The sequence below is a fragment of the Rana temporaria genome, chromosome 8, assembly GCF_905171775.1.
Source record: "Rana temporaria chromosome 8, aRanTem1.1, whole genome shotgun sequence".
In the NCBI taxonomy this organism is placed as follows: Eukaryota; Metazoa; Chordata; class Amphibia; order Anura; family Ranidae; genus Rana; species Rana temporaria.
Genome location: NC_053496.1, coordinates 1,483,158 through 1,502,688, shown reverse-complemented (window position 1 = coordinate 1,502,688; position 19,531 = coordinate 1,483,158). Strand labels below are relative to the sequence as shown.

Genomic DNA, 19,531 nt, shown 5'->3' with positions numbered 1-19,531 from the left:
CTCAGAAATACCGCTTTGAGCCTTTCCAAGTATTTGAGGCTCCGTGCCCCCACTGCTGGCCACATGTGGCATTACATGCCATTGAAGTCAATGCAGAACAAATTTGGTGTTTCCATTGACTATGGGGGAAACTCGCTTTGGATTATGAGCGTTCTCCTGGAAAGGATTATACTCGTAAAAAAAAAAACGAACACTGTATTTGAGAGATGTACTGGATAGGTTTGTGCTCCAGGGATATTGAGGCATCCTGAACAGAGGGAGGTGGTTGGAGTACCAATAGCCAAGAACCCTCACAATAGAAATGTTACTCCAGAGCACATGGGCCCAGAGGAGCCATGTCTTCTCCCAACGTTAGGCAGAAAAAAAAAAACTGGGGCTGCATGTGCAGAGAGTGGGATGTACCCGCGCCATGGGAGGAGCTGTACTGAGAAGTGTTTTAACACTTGAAGTGCTGCCCAAGTCTCTCCTGAAAGATGTATAACCCTAAGGTCAATGCTGTCGTGTCCGTCCATGAACAGAAAACTCACCAGGAAACCAGTTTCACAAAGTGCTCATTTAGTGAGATGCCGGCGCCAGCATCAAAGATGGAGGAATGGGTGTCACCGTTGAAGTCACTGGAGACGACCTGCAAAAGTAAAAAAGTTAGAAACCCGCAGATGTTTGTAGGAGTTCCTCCATTCTACATGAGATCAGTGAGAAGCTCACCTCCTCCTCTGTGTATCCCAGGATTCCCTTCAGTGGTCCCTCGGATGCGGCCTTCACTGCAGCTTTGATGTCTTCATATTTGGCCTGAAACACGAAAGACATTTGTTGAGGAAGGGGGGAGGGGGTGCAGGGCTCCATTAGTCTTGCTGGGATCTTTAGTTCACACTTACAGGCTTCTCCAGGCGGACGGTCAGGTCAACCACAGACACGTTGGGGGTGGGGACTCTGAAGGCCATGCCGGTGATTTTTCTGAAAAAATTAAAAAGTTCCAAGTCAGCCTCATATCAGTTTACTTTGCTGTAAAAAGATTACGGATTTCTCTACAGATACAGCCTCTGCCACACAAATATCAGTCAAGTCTGGGGCGAGGTCTTTGCCGCCATCAAGTCTTCGATGCATGAAGACCAAGAGCAGCAGAAGTTTAGAGTTACAGGAGTAAAGCAGAGGTGTAGCCCAAATAAAAAAATTCTGGTTTTCAGAATTCTCTACCCCCCCCCCCCCCCCCAAGCATTTTCACCCACTTCTGTGCCAAGATCACCACCTCCTCCCACCGTCTCTTCTGGGAGAGACAGGTCCCAGAAGACAGCGGAGATCAGTGGGGGTCGTGCAGCACGGATCACACGCTCAGTATGGAACCAGAAAGTGAAGCTGCAAGGCTTCAATTCCCTCACCGAAGATGGCAGCGCCTCCACCCGAGAGACAGCTTGGCATTGGGTGCTGACATGGCAGGTGCCCATGTAAGTGTTTGTATTCCGAAAGTCAGCAGCTGCAGTATTTGTACTTTTTATGGTGGAACTCTGCTTTAAGGGGTACATGCAGCACAAGACTACCTCATCCCAGGAATGAGGATTCTGGGTTAAATGCCACTTAAGCCCAATGATACTGTGATTGCAAGGCGTCATTATGAAGGGGTAGCAATAGGAGGAAGGAGATGGACAGCCGCACAAAAGACAACTTTTTTGAAAAGTTATTTTGGAGTGCGGCTGTCCATCTCCTTCCTCCTATTGCTATGTGCATTGCCAGCACCTTGGTAATCCGACCGTCAATGATTGTCTATAGGGCTCACCTGGAGCGGTGAAAATCTTCTGTCATGAAAGGAGGGGGGGGGGGGTCACTGCCACAGCATTCAGATTCCAATGTCACAGCCCTCTGCATCAGCAAGATTTAGGAGGAGAACCCTACATGTCATGGTCTGGCCCCGAAGACTTCAAGGCAAGGAAGCACATTAGGGACATAGAGGCCATTGTGCCAAGTGACCCCGCTTTGATGCTTACAATACCTGACACCAGGGTTGCCGATAGCTTGCATGGGGGCGATTGCTACCCCCCCACCAATTATATTTTGGCTAAAATGCCATGCAAGAAATCCAACCCCCCCCCCATTGAAGACCCATTCAAGCGAAGAGTGGCACAGAGGCTATATCTGTGCCCCCCACAGTGAGGGAATGTTACCAATCGTTCACCCCGTTCATTCAGGATGGCGAGCCCTCTGCTCAGCATCCTGAAATTAATGGTGTGCCCAGCTACCGGCAGGAGAGGAGTGAAGTTGGCACCACTGTGGGGAAAGAGGCACACAGGGGGGTGCCCCCCGCAGCACAGCTGGAGGCAGAAGAGGGTGAAAATAACCCCCCCCCCCCACACACCAGCAATAAGGCAGCAGTACCAGCCCTCCTGCTTGGCCGGTTTTTGGGCTCCTTTTGAACTGATGAGGCCTGGGCCCAGTAGAGGAGGGCTGGCTGTACTGCCTCATCAGGGGGCCCTGCCCGACATGCACACTTTAGTCAGGAACCTTCACATTTTGATGCTGTGTTCAGAGCCAGGTAACTAGCATTTCACGTCACCAATAGTTGGTGTGACAGACTCACCCGGGACATGCCCGAACCCTCTTATGTCTAAAATCACCCTATGTCCACTAGGGGCATAGGATGACTTAGAAATGAGATCTTGGACTACCCGAGATGGGATTATTTAATTATCCACAATATATTCCAGGATATCTATAAGAACCATTTACAGGTTGTTGATTCTGAACTCAACTGGTTAATTGTAAGAGTGATTCATCCATCATGTAGGGACACATACTGTTAGATACCAATTGACCCGGCTATTGTGTGAAGATGTCCTGTGTTTACACTTATGATAATCTGTATTGTATAGCAGGTGAGAGGAGACAGGATGTCTACCTTGAAAGGTCATATCTCGGAGTCGTCTAGTCTGGGTAAATGATTAGTTAATTAGCTCATGTTAATTTATGAGCTGGTTACCTCCTCTAAACTGTATACAAGGTTGCATTATTGGTTCTATTAAACACTTCATGAGCAGACAAACAAGTCTTGTGTGTTGAGGGCAGCTGGAATATCTGATATCCAGACATATGAAGTGGTCTATGACGGAAGCACTCAATCGGAGTGTGGGACGTTCCATTGCAGTTGTGTTTTTGCACAGGCTAGGGACGTGGAGACTGCAGACTACCAAACAGGACATGGCAAAGACAGCTTTGGGTATGGTGTGCAAACAGCAACAGGACGCCTAACAGAAATCCGATAGTCAATGCTGTGAGGAGGATTGTACTTGTAGACCGTGACACTGCTTTGCAAAAGGAGAACCCCCCCCAAAAAATGTGGCCTTGTGTGCAGGGAAAAGCGGGGAGTACTTGGAGGCTTTAGTTTCAGAGACAGATCTCTGCAGAGTGACCGACATACCCGTTCAGAGCAGGGATGACTTTGCCGACAGCCTTGGCAGCACCGGTGGATGCTGGGATGATGTTCTGTCCGGCACCTCTGCCATCACGCCACAGTTTGCCAGATGGTCCGTCTACGCACTTCTGTGTAGCGGTGTAAGCATGGACGGTGGTCTGGAAGGAAAAAGACAAAAGACAGCAAGTTCAGTATTACCTTCCCAGAGAGGAGAACACAAGAGGCATGACGATTCATGAACTGGACTTACCATCAAACCCTCCACAATGCCAAACTTGTCATGGATGACCTTTGCAAGAGGAGCCAGGCAGTTGGTGGTGCAGGAGGCATTGCTGCAGAAGATAGCACATCATTAGTCCGGCATAACCAATACCCACGCTTTGGTTGTTGAACATCTCTTGCCAACCCAAGAAATCCCCAACTAGAGACACTTGTTCAATCTTATTTGCCCCCCCCCCCCAATCAGCTTTCTGTTGTAGACCCAAATATATCCCTATGGACAAGTCAAGAGGAAGTCACAGCTTTGTGCTTTGCTCCAATTTCTTCTGTAGGCCAATGGCTGCCACAGGATTGAGGGCAGGACGGGCCAAGCATTACCCCTTTGTAGTCATAAGTGAAGATTTGATTTAATCTCATTTTAAAGCACGAGACCACCAAAGCATCTGGAATTCGATTGCTAAATCACACATTTAACCGTCTTGGTGCTGGTAGATCTTTAAATTTCTCATCACCCAGGCCTTACGACCAGGAGGGAGAGCAAGAGGGTCACCCAAGCTGTCCTTGCCCCAGTTAGGCCACAAAAAACAATGGTGGCAGAAACATGTGACTGGGAATAAAGAGGCATATTGCTTGTCCTGGGGGCTCGCCACCTCCCTTGGGACTACATCCCTCCGGAGGACCCCCCCCCCCTATACTGCACATTGAAATCTGCCACCAAAGTATCACAAGTTATGAGTTTTTGCCTAAAGGCTTGTTAGATGCGAAGTTGAACGAACTATAAAAAGGGAACTCAATAAATCCTCCAGAATCTGGTCCAAGGGAATCATTTCACATCCTTTAGGTCTTATGCAGTCAGAAAGCCCAATCTCAGTCTATTCAGAGCAAAGCAATCGGGTCTGTGCGAATTAAAGTCTACCCCAACCACCTACCACTTCATTGGCTTTCCACCTCCTTCAACCATTAAGGTGACCAGTGATGTTCTCCCAGGGAGAATGGGCCAAGCACCACAGATACACAGCTCAGATTCTCCCCCTCTTACCTAAGCCAAGTAGATTGTAAGCTCTTTTGAGCAGGGCCCTTATACAGCCAGACCTTGGATTGAGAGCATAATTTGTTCCAGAAACAGACATGTAATCCAAAGCACTTGTATAGCAAGACTTTACAGGGTATAAAAGAGGAGTCACCTCCAAGTGTATAAAATATGTTGTACCTTCATTAAATGTAACCCTATTGCTACACTTAGAGGCTCCTCGTTATACTCAGTTGTGACATGACGCTACTCTTATAGCAAGACATCGCTTGTATATCAAGGCAAAATTAACATTTTGCTTGTCTTGCAAAATGCTCTCAAACCAGGTTACTCTCAAACCAAGGTTTTACTGTATTGTAAAGTTCTGTACAACTTGTTGGCCCCAATGCCGCCCCACCCCCAGAATAAGGGGGGGGTCAAAGGCTTTGGAGATCGTCACTTTACCCCCTTACAGGAAAAGTCAAAAAGTCTAAAGGATGTGATCACAAAATATGGAACTTACCTGATAACTTTGTTTGCCTTGTCGTAGGTTTCATGGTTGACACCAACAACATGCATGGGGGCATCAGCGGAAGGAGCGGAGATGATAACACGCTTGGCACCTCCCTTCAAGTGAGCCTGATAAAGGGGGAAGAAAAAAAAAAAGGATCTTAATGCAGTCCTGCAAGTCAGCTATGAGCCAATAATGATTCAAAGTCTGATGACAGCCATGTATGGCATCACTAGGACTCCCATTGCCAGGAAGGTCCTGCCCCTGAGACCGCAGGGACTACAGAGACCACCAAGTTTATAACCTACTGCCCCATGTTATGCCCACAGTTCTTTCTTTTCAACCCTTTACAGCAGGCATGGCCAAGTCCGGCCCGCATTAGACGGTCCACACTGGTCATTTTGACATGCATGTCTTGTGGCCGCCCCCCCCCCCAAACGCCACAAAATAAATACATGCTGGCTGCCTAGGAGGCAGACGAGCGCCGTGCATAAAGGAGTACTTCCTGTTCACACGGTGGCCTGTTTAATAGAAAGTGCCGCCTCCTGTGCTGCCATTGGACACAACTGTTCCATCACAGGAGGCGGGACTTCGATTAAAGAGGCCGCCGATAAAACACAGGAAATTCTCCTGCATGTCTGTTGGTGCTCACCCCGCCCCCTCTAATGCTGCAGATAAACCAATCAGGCTGCAATGGTGATGCTGCATTCATGGCGGGGGGGGGGGGGCGGTGCTGCATTCATGGGCAGCGACCCTTATTTTGATTCAGTTTAAGATTTTTTGAAGTGAAGGTGCGTGTTATACTCTGATAAATACGATCTATCCACAGAACACGCCTGAGCTCATCTCACCACAAAGGCTGGAGAGTTCTTGTTGGGCCGTGTATTAGTTGCTTGAATGAAAACACTTAGACCGAATTTTAATGGTTCACAGAATGTCGGGCAAAACGGTCGGCCCTCACGCATGTTCGCTTCATCAAATCTGGCCCTCTTTGAAAAAAAGTCTGGACACCCCTGCTTTACAGTGTAGAATGGCCTGACACCTCCGGGGTTACTTACAGAAGCCTTGTCAATGGTAGTGAACACACCGGTAGATTCCACCACGTAGTCAGCACCAGACTCTCCCCATTTGATTGCAGTGGGGTCCCGTCTAAGAAAAAAATAAATATAAATTAGCAACTACAGCAAAACAATTTACAAATCACTCAGTGGAAAGCAGGGTGGATTGGATTTAAAGCAACTCAATTTAAAAAACATAATTTTTAAAGAGCAACTGTCATTTGTCCCGCAGGAGGTGCCTCCTCGCCTGCTGTCGGCTCACCAACAGTAAAATTCACTTTAATGGGAGGTCTGGTGATGCGGCAGCGACACAAGGCGAGGGACGGTGGCGGCAGCGACACAAGGCAAGGGACGGTGGCGGCAGCGACACAAGGCAAGGGACGGTGGCGGCAGCGACACAAGGCAAGGGACGGTGGCGGCAGCGACACAAGGCAAGGGACGGTGGCGGCAGCGACACAAGGCAAGGGACGGTGGCGGCAGCGACACAAGGCAAGGGACGGTGGCGGCAGCGACACAAGGCAAGGGACGGTGGCGGCAGCGACACAAGGCAAGGGACGGTGGCGGCAGCGACACAAGGCAAGGGACGGTGGCGGCAGCGACACAAGGCAAGGGACGGTGGCGGCAGCGACACAAGGCAAGGGACGGTGGCGGCAGCGACACAAGGCAAGGGACGGTGGCGGCAGCGACACAAGGCAAGGGACGGTGGCGGCAGCGAGTGATTGGGCGCCCCACTAACAGGCGTTGCCATGATGGATATGAAATGACAGGTGCCCTTTAAATGCAAGGACTTATTCTTGCTTGTAGTTATAGAGTCTTTAATATTTGCAAACGAAATTAAGGCTTCCCCACTTAGAATAAGCCGACAGGTTAGTAAAACAGCGATATCAGATCCGATACAAATCGTATCGTTTGTAGTGTAGGTAGATTTGCAATACAATGGAAGGAATATTCCTGAACTTTGTTTTATTTAATGGTTACTGTGACATTGTGGGAAAGTATCAATGCAGTGAATGTCATCTCAGAGCCGGTTCACACTGGGGCGACGCGTCAGGCGACTCAGTCGCCTGACAAGTCGCATTCCATTCTAATAGGAGCGATGCAAGTCGCTCCGACTTAGAAAAAGCTTCTTGTACGACTTTGGGGGCGACTTGCATTGACTTCTATACAGAAGTCATTTTGCAAGTCGCCTCTGAAGTAGTCTTCAGGACGTCTTGCCGAGTTGCCCCTGAAGTCGTGCCGCCCCAGTGTGAACCGCTCTCAGCTTCCATTCATTGGATGAGTTTAACCACTAGCCGACCGCGCACCGCCGAAATACGTCCACAAGGTGGCTCTCCTAGGCGAGAGCACGTAATATGACGTCCTGTCTATTAGCCGCCACTAGGGGCGCGCGCCGGAGGCACGCACGCGCGCCCCCGACTCCCGTGCGTGTGCCCGGCGGGCGCGATTGCTCGGTACAGAGCGGGGAACAGGAGCTTATAGTAATCCAATGCATTTTTATAGCACTGATCGCTATAAAAATGCCAATGGTCCCAAAAATGTGTCAAAAATGTCCGAAGTGTCCGCCATAATGTCGCAATACCGAAAAAAAATAAAAATCGCTGATCGCCGCCATTACTAGTAAAAAAAAAAAAAAAGCCATAAAAATACCCCCTATTTTGTAAACGCTATAACTTTTGCTCAAACCAATCAATAAACGCTTATTGCGATTTTTTTTAACGAAAAATATGTAGAAGAATACGTATCGGCCTAAACTGAGGAAAAAATATGTTTATATATTTTTGGGGGATATTTATTACAGCAAAAAGTAAAAAATATTCATTTTTTTCAAAATTGTCGTTCTATTTTTGTTTATAGCGCAAAAAATAAAAAACGCAGAGGTGATCAAATACCACCAAAAGAAAGCTCTATTTGTGGGAAAAAAAAAAAAAGGACGTCAATTTTGTTTGGGAGCCGCTTCGCACGACCGCGCAATTGTCTGTTAAAGCGACGCAGTCCCGAATCGCAAAAAGTACTCTGGTCTTAGGGGAGCAATATGGTCCGGGGGGCAAGTGGTTAAAAAAAAAAAAATTAAATATTGCAGAATAGATTCTACATAAGCTCCATTCCATGCTAATGAAACTAAATTAATGCATCTTAAATAGAGGAAAGAAATTTTAAAAATGATTTATATCCACCCTGGTGGAAATTACATTCTAGGGCTCGGAGTTTTAGACTTTCCCCATTCTTAATGATTTTACATCTAGATGGGGGGGGGGGGGGGGGGTCAGAGATGGGTGTGCTCTGTTCCTAAACAATAATATATATATATATATATATATATATATATATATATATATATATATATATATATATATATATATATATATATATATATATATATATATATATATATATATATATATATATGACCTAGGGCAAGGGAAGGTGTGTTGAGCCAAATGCAATGGAACCTCGCATTGCAAGTAACGCAGTTAACCAGAGTTTCGCAATACTGGCACTGCCTTTTTTCTTTAATCGTAGCTCGGTTTGCAAGCGTCGTCACGCAAAACAAGCAGGATTCAGGCCAAAGCGGCACGCAGTACTGCATTTGGCCTAAGTTGAGGGTGGGGGCGCCGGAGCTGAGCGTTGCCGTTCGGAAATGCACGGAAAGGCCTGGAGGAAAGCTCGGCTGATCTCGGTAACAGTTTGAGGCACCCCCCCCCAGGCCCCTTTCACACTGGTGCGGTATAGCGCCGCTAAAAATAGTTGCTATACCACTGGATTTGCTTCAGCCGCTAGCCGTGCGTTATTAAGCCCCGCTAGCGGCCGATAAAGGGTTAATACCGCCCACAATGTGCCTCCCAATTTTTGTAAAACATGAAAGTTGTTACACACACACGTGTGTATTGTGGTTGGCAGTTGGATGATATACAGGAAGCAAGTTGTCACCCCAGGACAGAAGAGTTACTGAAAGGATCATGGGGGGGGGGGGGGGGGGGGGGGGGTAGGAAAGCAGCCTCCCCGTCAAGACTGGAAAGCTGCGATTTTATTTTAGACTTTTTTTTTTTAAACAGATTAGAAAAGTAAGACATTGGCACCGACTACATATTCCATTTTATATGTCAACCCAACAGCACCCAATTTGGGGCATTGGCCAGAGCGGCAAATTTTCTTAAACCCTCTGAACTTACTCCTGAGAGACGGTGATGCCTTTTCCATTGATGACCAACTTTCCACCTTCGGCGGTTGCGGTTCCCTTGAAGCGTCCGTGGGTGGAGTCATACATGAACATGTAAGCCTAGAAATAGAAAAGCATCAACTTGGTCAATCGTCTTGTAGCCGAGCAAGACCGCCAAACCAGCCACATCACAATCTAAAGATATGGAATTCTAAACAACGGAGGACCCCAAATAAAAGGGGCTCAGAGAAGAGGAGGAGGGGGTTGTATCAGTGATGGATTTATAGCTACTGCAGCATATTAGAGACGCCCCATTTCCAACACTTCGCCAAAGCCTACAACACCCCAGGACCTTGTCCCCCGGCTGTGTGCTCATCTATGGAAATATGTCTTGTAATGGGCAGCAGTACCGAGCTGTTTGTGTAATGATGCACAAACCATCCCAGGATCGTTCCCGATAAGACACCCGAGACACCCCCACCCTACAAACAAGACAGGTCCGACATCAATTCTCGCCCCACAGAGACAGCAAAACGTTCACCTACCATGTATTTTGGGTCAATGAAGGGGTCATTGATGTGAACGACCTCGACCTTGCCAGAAGCAATAGCAGCACGGCATACCAGGCGCCCGATGCGGCCAAATCTAAGGAGAGAAAAGTAGGCATGAGAAAACCTTGCATGTGTCAGAGCACAAAAGCTGTAACCCTGACCCGTCTTCTACTTGACACCCCCCCCCCCCAGCGACTCTCCCCGATATATCACAGAAGATTGCCCGGCCACACCCAACTATAAAGATGTCACTGCTGGGCGCTCACACTTGCAATGCCGTGTTGAGAATATGTGGTTGTGAAATGCCTCCTACGATGTGCACATGGTTACATCAGCCTAGCCAATCGGCAAATCAGCTCTTGTGCCATGGTGTATGGTGCATGCGTAGTTTGTCCCAGGCACTATTCGATTGGGGGGGGGGGGGCACTACAGCTTTGACAGAGCACTGGTGCCGCAGAGAGGAACAAGGCTTTGGGCTGCATCACCCTACCCCCCTACGATCTCCAATGCTTATCAGCTGTCAAAAGAAAAATATCCGGCAGTCTGCCAAAGTTTTTAACAGAAAACATTGTAACCAGCGCTTCCTTCTTAGATCAAAGGGATGAACTTGTGTGTGCATGCAGGATGTTTAACCATTTAAAGTCCAAATCTTTCGACATTTGTTTTAGTGAAAAAAAAAAAAAAAAAAAATGTTGCTAGAAAATTACTTGGAACCCCCAAAACATATTTTAGCAGAGACCCCGGGGAGTAAAATGGCAATTGCTGCAATATTTATGTCACAGTATTCACCCAGCGGTCTTTCAAATTAATTTTTTTTTTTTTAGAAAAAAAAGACAGCAATATAAAAAAAATATATAATAATTTAGCCAGAATGGTGCAACTCTAATATATTGTAGAGAGAAAGGTGGCATTTGTAGCCCAAGTCAGGAGAGCAGCCTAGGCGACACATCTGCTCCTCCATAGACGACAATGTATGAGTGGTCACCCTTACACAGGAAGTGTTACTGGCAGCATCACCAGGATGTAATTATACATAAGCCAGAGTAATGCATCTTTAGTGTCAGTAAAGAACTGTGCCGCCCCCCCCCCCCCCCAACATGGGGGTTACTGGGAGGAATTGTGCCCCATTCTTGGGATCCTTGTTTAGAAAATTGTGCCCCATTGTGAAGTAATGGTACCCCCCATCACTGGGCTCAGGAGGTGAAATTGCAACCCCATCATCGGGCTCAGGAGGTGAAATTGCAACCCCATCCTCGGGATCAGGAGGTGAAATTGCAACCCCATCATCGGGACCAGGAGGTGAAATTGCAACCCCATCCTCGGGATCAGGAGGTGAAATTGCAACCCCATCATTGGGACCAGGAGGTGAAATTGCAACCCCATCCTCGGGATCAGGAGGTGAAATTGCAACCCCATCCTCGGGATCAGGAGGTGAAATTGCAACCCCATCCTCGGGATCAGGAGGTGAAATTGCAACCCCATCATTGGGACCAGGAGGTGAAATTGCAACCCCATCATTGGGACCAGGAGGTGAAATTGCAACCCCATCATTGGGCTCAGAAGGTGAAATTGCACCCCCATCATTGGGCTCAGAAGGTGAAATTGCACCCCCATCATCGGGATCCACTGTGGAGGAATGGTGCCCCATTGTTGGCATCAGTATCCATGAATGAAAGTGCCCCAAGGGCGTGATAAAAAGCAATTTGAGGAGACCCATTCCTGAGGCCATTGTTGTAAGATTTCAGTAGACCTCTGTAGGGGGGAGAGAAGGTTTATGTGGGATCTGTAGGGGGGGCAAGAAACATGATCCCCCCTTGTATGAATATAGCACCATAGATGGGGGGGGGGGGGGGGCTGTAATTTGTAGCACAAGACATCTAGGTGACCCCCGATGGTGGAGGTGAGGACCACATACGAGGTCTAGGTCATTAGGTAGATGACCTCTAGTTAGGCGATGACCTCCGTGAGATACTAGTCACCAGGAGGAATTTTTTATTTTCAGAAAGACTCTAATCCCTTCTACACTCCGGTGACCTTTGCCTGCGAAGCCAAGTGCTGGGTCAGCACGCCGTCGGGACGGATCGCCCTCCTGGCCCATTGCACAAGGTTTCCCAGACACCCAAAGACAACATGTTGTCATTACAGCCCGACGCGTCTCCAGCGCAATGCCCCGCAGGCCTGACGTACAAAGGAAAAATGATCCTATGGAGCGGACCCCTCCCGGCAAAGGCAAAGTTCACCGGCTGAGTGTGCAAAATGTGAACAAACAGGAAAAGTGCCACCAGGGCTGGGAGGGGGAGGGGGGAGACGGGCAAACAAAGCTGGTCTCTAGGAGCCGGTATCAAGTTATGCGCAAGCGAAAGCTCGCCAAATTACACACCCCCCAGTAACCAGGAGAAGGAACTGTACTCCCCTCCCCCCTCCTGCCCTTTCCCCAGGCAGCTGCCGTTGGGCTATAAATAGGAGACCTACTTTCCCCCGATGGAAAGGGCAAAAGATGGAGGGCACAGCGCCACTCTGATGGAGGTCATTAGAAACATTAGAATATCACAGCAACTGTGGGCATAGAATTGTAGCCATATTTTATTTTTTATGGTTGGACGTGTCTTTTTCAACCTGACCAACTTTGTAACTATGTATCCTCCGCAGAGGAAAATTTCCAGAGATTTGCACCTCAATATCTAGAGGGACCCCCCCACATTGCACCTCAATGTCTAGAGGGACATCCCCCTTCCCTCATTGCACCTCGATGTCTAGAGGGACCCCCCCCTCATTCCACCTCGATGTCTAGAGGGACACCCCCTTCCCTTATTCCACCTCGATGTCTAGAGGGACACCCCCTTTCCTCAATGCACCTCGATGTCTAGGACACCCCCTTTCCTCAATGTCTAGAGGGACACCCCCTTTCCTCAATGCACCTCAATGTCTAGAGGGACACCCCCTTCCCTCATTGCACCTCGATGTCTAGGAGGGACATCCCCCTTCCCTCATTGCACCTCGATGTCTAGGAGGGACACCCCCCCACGAGCACGTACGTGCAGACAGACCACGAGAGGCGGACGTGAGTCAGCTCCAACCTCTTGTGTAAGTGATTCAGTAACTGAAAGGAGGAGGTGGGGGGGGGGCGAATAGAACGCAGCTTGTCCCCCCTCCCCCACTGCAGACACACCCACCCCCTACACAGTGCAGGTAATGGATGCAAACCAGCAGGAGGACCACAAAGCCCTCCAGAGACAAGGATGTCCTGATGAGACGCCAACCTTGAGGTGCCCTTGAAGCTGGGGGGGGGGGCTGGGCTGCTGGCGCATCCACCTCCCTGCAGAGCGACAGAGGGGGGGGGAATGAGTTGCAAGAGGAAACTGCGGAGGATGTAGAAGGGGGTGTGAGTCACAGCGACGTTTCTATGGCAGGGCTGCTTCAAAGGGGGTTAATGAGGAGCGGCCATCTTCTAGAAGGTGGACTGGTGGGGGGAGCTGAGCAAATATGATGGGGGCATGTTCAAAGCCTGGGGGGGCATGTTCAAAGCCTGGGGGGGGTCTATGGTTGGAGGAAACCATGGAGCATCTATAACAAGGTTACAGCAAGAGGAGGGGGGGGGGAACGTTCTCCTGGGATCAGTTGGGCAAACGTGACACAAAACTGAAACCCTCTGATGCAAGAGGAAGCCATGGAGTCTTCGGCAAGACATCGGGGGAGGAAGAATGGGGAGCAGAGATCCTAAAAATGCTAGTGGACCCCAAGGGGCAATCGGACAGACCTGGGGCTTTGGGTTCCCGGGGGGGGGGGGGGGTGCGGGTTTCATGCAAAGTAGAGAAAAGCTTCTCAGGAGACCAGAAGGTCCCGACAACCATCCCCATCATTCCTCGAGTCAGCCCCCCCCATCAAGTATGGACCTCAGCCCCTCCGACCCCCCCATTGGACATTAACCCTTCAACCCCCCCCATTGGACATTAACCCTTCATCTCCTTCAACCCCCCCCCATTGGACATTAACCCTTCAGCTTCTTCAACCCCCCCCATTGGGCATTAACCCTTCATCTCCTCAACCCCCCCCCCCATTGGACATTAACCCTTCAACCCCCCCATTGGACATTAACCCTTCAACCCCCCCATTGGACATTAACCATTCATCTCCTTCAACCCCCCCCCCATTGGACATTAACCCTTCAGCTCCTTCAACCCCCCCCCCCCCCATTGGACATTAACCCTTCAACCCCCCATTGGACATTAACCATTCATCTCCTTCATCCCCACCCCCCCCCCCCATTATACATTAACCCTATAGCTCCTTCATCCCCCCCCCATTGGACATTAACCCTTCAACCTTCATTGGACATTGACCCTACAGCCCTTTCAAACCACCCCCTCCCATTAGACATTAACCCTTCAGAAGCTGACCCAGGAACTGAATCCCCTTAGTCTTTCATCTTCCCATTTGCAAATTAGAGACAGGGAGGGGGGGGGGCAGAGACCAGCCGTGACATAGCACCTCACCCCATTCATACAGGTGAGGACACACCCTATGGGGTAGGAGGAGAAGTCTTGGCATAGGACCAACATCTCACCATGGCAAACCAATGACGCACATCCTAAATGTTACATAGAGGATCAGCCCCATTACATATAAATATTGCACCCCAGCATTGAGGGGGGTAATAAACCTCTACAGGTCACCACTCACCCGTTGATTCCAATTTTAACTGTCATGATGTCAGTAGTCTGTAGTTTCTGCTAAGAAAAGAGAGAAATTAATAGAAATTGTACAAAAAAAAAATACAACAACAACCCCCCACCAGGGATACCTGGCTGCACACAGAGCAATACATGCCACAGGTAGTGCAGCCAGCTTAACAATGAAGCCTCCCAATGAAGCCTCCCAATGAAGCCTCCCAATGAAGCCTCCCAATGAAGCCTCCCAATGAAGCCTCCCAATGAAGCCTCCCAATGAAGCCTCCCAATGAAGCCTCCCAATGAAGCCTCCCAATGAAGCCTCCCAATGAAGCCTCCCAATGAAGCCTCCCAATGAAGCCTCCCAATGAAGCCTCCCCATCCTCACCTGTATCTCACACTGTCCTGCTGCAGAAGAGTGCTCTGGTCACGCCGGAGCCGCCCTATATACTCCTCCCGCTGCTCTCCCCGCCTACCAGCAGCCTCCCGCCAATCACCGGCCGCGGAGTCATTCTGTCACTTGTCAGCTCCGTCATCTCCATAGAGAGCTACGTGCTACCGTATCACTGCGAGCAAACGCGCACCACCCTCCTCCCCCGAGCTGTATAAAGTCCGCCATCATTAATTACCGTAATTCCGTAATTACCGCTCCCCCGCGTGCTGCGGCGGGGTGTGAGGAGACTGTACCGTGTGATCATGTGACCCCCCCAACTGTCCTATCACCTCTCAAATACCCCCCTAGTACCACATGTACCTCCAAATACTCCTCACACCCCTCAAATACACCCCCAATCCCACATGTACCCCCTAATACTCCGCACACCCCTCAAATACCCCCCCTAATACCACATATACCCCCTAATACCACATGTACCCCCTAATACTCACACCCCTCAAATACCCCCCCCCCCTACTACCACATGTACCCCCAATACTCCTCACACCCCTCAAATATCACCACTAATACCACATGTACCCCCTAATACTCCTCACACCCCTCAAATACCCCATGTACCCCCTAATACTCCTCACACCCCTCAAATATCACCCCTAATACCACATGTACCCCCTAATACTCCTCACACCCCTCAAATACCAGCCCTACTACCACATGTACCCCCAATACTCCTCACACCCCTCAAATATCACCCCTAATACCACATGTACTCCCTAATACTCCTCACACCCCTCAAATACCCCCGATACCACATGTACCCCCTAATACTCCTCACACCTCTCAAATATCACCTTAATACCACATGTACCCCCTAATACTCCTCACACCCCTCAAATACCACCCCTAATACCACATGTACCCCCTAATACTCCTCACACCCCTCAAATATCACCCCTAATACCACATGTACCCCCTAATACTCCTCACACCCCTCAAAAATCACCCCTAATACCACATGTACTCCCTAATACTCCTCACACCCCTCAAATATCACTCCTAATACCACATGTACCCCCTAATACTCATCACACCCCTCAAATACCCCATGTACCCCCTAATACTCCTCACCCCCCTCAAATACCCCCCACAATACCACATGTACCCCTAATACTCCTCACACCCCTCAAATATCACCCCAATACCACATGTACCCCCTAATACTCCTCACACCCCTCAAATATCACTCCTAATACCACATGTACCCCCTAATACTCCTTACACCCCACAAATCCCCCTAATACCACATGTACCCCCTAATACTCCTCACACCCCTCAAATATCACCCCTAATACCACATGTACCCCCTAATACTCCTCACACCCCTCAAATATCACTCCTAATACCACATGTACCCCCTAATACTCCTTACACCTCTCAAATATCACCCCAATCCCCTATGTACCCCCTAATACTCCTCACACCCCTCAAATACCACCCCTAATACCACATGTACCCCCTAATACTCCTCACACCCCTCAAATATCACCCCTAATACCACATGTACCCCCTAATACTCCTCACACCCCTCAAATATCACCCCTAATACCACATGTACCCCCTAATACTCCTCACACCCCTCAAAAATCACCCCTAATACCACATGTACTCCCTAATACTCCTCACACCCCTCAAATATCACTCCTAATACCACATGTACCCCCTAATACTCATCACACCCCTCAAATACCCCATGTACCCCCTAATACTCCTCACACCCCTCAAATCCCCCCCCCCCAATACCACATGTACCCCTAATACTCCTCACACCCCTCAAATATCACCCCAATACCACATGTACCCCCTAATACTCCTCACACCCCTCAAATATCACTCCTAATACCACATGTACCCCCTAATACTCCTTACACCCCACAAATCCCCCTAATACCACATGTACCCCCTAATACTCCTCACACCCCTCAAATATCACCCCTAATACCACATGTACCCCCTAATACTCCTCACACCCCTCAAATATCACCCCTAATACCACATGTACCCCCTAATACTCCTCACACCCCTCAAATATCACCCCAATACCACATGTACCCCCTAATACTCCTCACACCCCTCAAATATCCCCCCAAGTACTACATGTACCCCCTAATACTCCTCACACCCCTCAAATACATCCCCAAATACCACATGTACCCCCTAATACTCCTCACACCCCTCAAATATCACCCCTAATACCACATGTACCCCCTAATACTCCTCACACCCCTAATACCACATGTACCCCCTAATACTCCTCACACCCCTCAAATATCACCCCAATACCACATGTAACCCCTAATACTCCTCACACCCCTCAAATATCACCCCTAATACCACGTGTACCCCCTAATACTCCTCACACCCCTCAAATATTACCCCTAGTACCATGTGTACCCCCTAATACTCCTCACACCCCTCAAATACCCCCTAATATAAGGTGACAAGATTTTTAAAATGAAATCCGGGGACATATTTTCTTTTACTAGTAATGGCGGCAATCAGCGACTCTCTGCCCGTCGCCTCACAGCCTGTCAAGTCTTCCTCTCTGGGCCCCGCCTACTACTGGGTGGGGAGCGGAGGAATATCCCTCCGCCAGGGAAGGCAAGGAGATAGGCAGGCGGCTGGCCGGGACGTGAGCCAAGGCAGAAGAACATGTGAACGGGCAGCAACCGAAACTGAAGAAATATTCCCTTCGTTCCGACCAGTACATGATCATCAGAAAGGGCACAGATAATGGAAAAAATACACCCCCTAATACCACATGTACCCCTAATACTGCTCACACCCCTCAAATACCCCCCCAATACCACATGTACTCCCTAATACTCCTCACACCCCTCAAATACCCCCTAATACCACGTGTACCCCCTAATACTCCTTACACCCCTCAAATCCCCCCTAATACCACATGTACCCTCTAATACTCCTCACACCCCTCAAATATCACCCCTAATACCACATGTACCCCCTAATACTCCTCACACCCCTCAAATATTACCCCTAATACCACATGTACCCCCTAATACTCCTCACACCCCTCAAATACCCCCCAATACCACATGTACCCCCTAATACTCCTCACACCCCTCAAATATCCCCCAATACCACATGTACCCCCTAATACTCCTCACACCCCTCAAATATTAACCCTAATACCACATATACCCCCTAATACTCCTCACACCCCTCAAATACCCCCCAATACCACATGTACCCCCTAATACTCCTCACACCCCTAAAATACTCCCCTAATACCACATGTACTCTCCAATACTCCTCACACCCCTCAAATACCCCCCTAATACCACATGTACCCACTAATACTCCTCACACCCCTCAAATACCCCCCTAATACCACATGTACCCCCTAATAATCCTTACACCCTTCAAATACCCCCTTAATACCACTTAATGTACCCCTTAATACTCCTCACCGCTCAAATAACCCCACTGATTCCACATGTAACCCCTAATACTCCCCACACCCCTCAAATACCCCCCAATACCACATGTACCCCCTAATACTCCTCACACCCCTCAAATCCCCCACTAATACCACATGTACCCCCTAATACTCCGCACACCCCTCAAATACCCCCCACAATACCACATGTACCCAATAATACCCATCTCCCCCTCAAATACCCCCCCCAATACCACATGTACCCCCTAATACTCCTCACACCCCTCAAATATCACCCCTAATACCACATGTACCCCCTAATACTCCGCACACCCCTCAAATACCCCCCACAATACCACATGTACCCCATAATACCCATCTCCCCCTCAAATACCCCCCCCCCAATACCACATGTACCCCCTAATACTCCTCACACCCCTCAAATATCACCCCTAATACCACATGTACCCCCTAATACCCATCACCCACCTCAAATATCACCCCAGTACTCCCCACAACACCAAATACCTCCATAATACTCCCTAATACCCCCTACACCCCTCTAATACCCCACAATACTCCCTAATACCGCCTACACCCCAACCATGAAGAGACCAGGCCACCCCCCAACCATGAAGAGACCAGGTCACCCCCCAACCATGAAGAGACCAGGTCACCCCCCCAACCATGAAGAGACCAGGTCACCACCCAACCATGAAGAGACCAGGTCACCCCCAACCATGAAGAGACCAGGCCACCCCCCAACCATGAAGAGACGAGACCAGGTCACCCCCCAACCATGAAGAGACGAGACCAGGTCACCCCAAACCATGAAGAGACCAGACCACCCCCAACCATGAAGAGACGAGACCAGGTCACCCCCAACCATGAAGAGACCAGGTCACCCCCAACCATGAAGAGACCAGGTCACCACCCAACCATGAAGAGACCAGGTCACCCCCAACCATGAAGAGACCAGGCCACCCCCCAACCATGAAGAGACGAGACCAGGTCACCCTCCAACCATGAAGAGACGAGACCAGGTCACCCCCAACCATGAAGAGACGAGACCAGGTCACCCCCAACCATGAAGAGACCAGGC

The 19,531-nt window shown here is 49.3% G+C and overlaps 1 protein-coding gene across 3 annotated transcripts in view; it reads right to left on the bottom strand.

The window, feature by feature from the left end:
* Positions 1-451: 451 nt before the first annotated feature.
* The window catches only part of LOC120946615 (glyceraldehyde-3-phosphate dehydrogenase-like), a 44,977-nt gene continuing 25,897 nt past the window's right edge, over positions 452-19,531 (bottom strand). Inside the window, exons 1-11 of one of the 3 annotated variants that reach the window (XM_040361189.1) lie at positions 14,961-15,020; positions 14,586-14,632; positions 9,900-9,999; positions 9,368-9,474; positions 6,198-6,288; positions 5,152-5,267; positions 3,651-3,732; positions 3,407-3,558; positions 876-954; positions 706-789; positions 452-625 (exon numbers count right to left, since the gene is read on the bottom strand). In XM_040361189.1, coding sequence (XP_040217123.1) covers positions 524-625; positions 706-789; positions 876-954; positions 3,407-3,558; positions 3,651-3,732; positions 5,152-5,267; positions 6,198-6,288; positions 9,368-9,474; positions 9,900-9,999; positions 14,586-14,611 — 939 coding nt within the window. In that variant the 5' untranslated portion in view covers positions 14,612-14,632; positions 14,961-15,020 and the 3' untranslated portion in view covers positions 452-523. Of the gene's footprint in view, positions 626-705; positions 790-875; positions 955-3,406; positions 3,559-3,650; positions 3,733-5,151; positions 5,268-6,197; positions 6,289-9,367; positions 9,475-9,899; positions 10,000-14,585; positions 14,636-14,960; positions 15,021-19,531 lie in introns of those variants that run through there. The other 2 variants (XM_040361190.1, XM_040361191.1) reach the window with 2 other exon arrangements.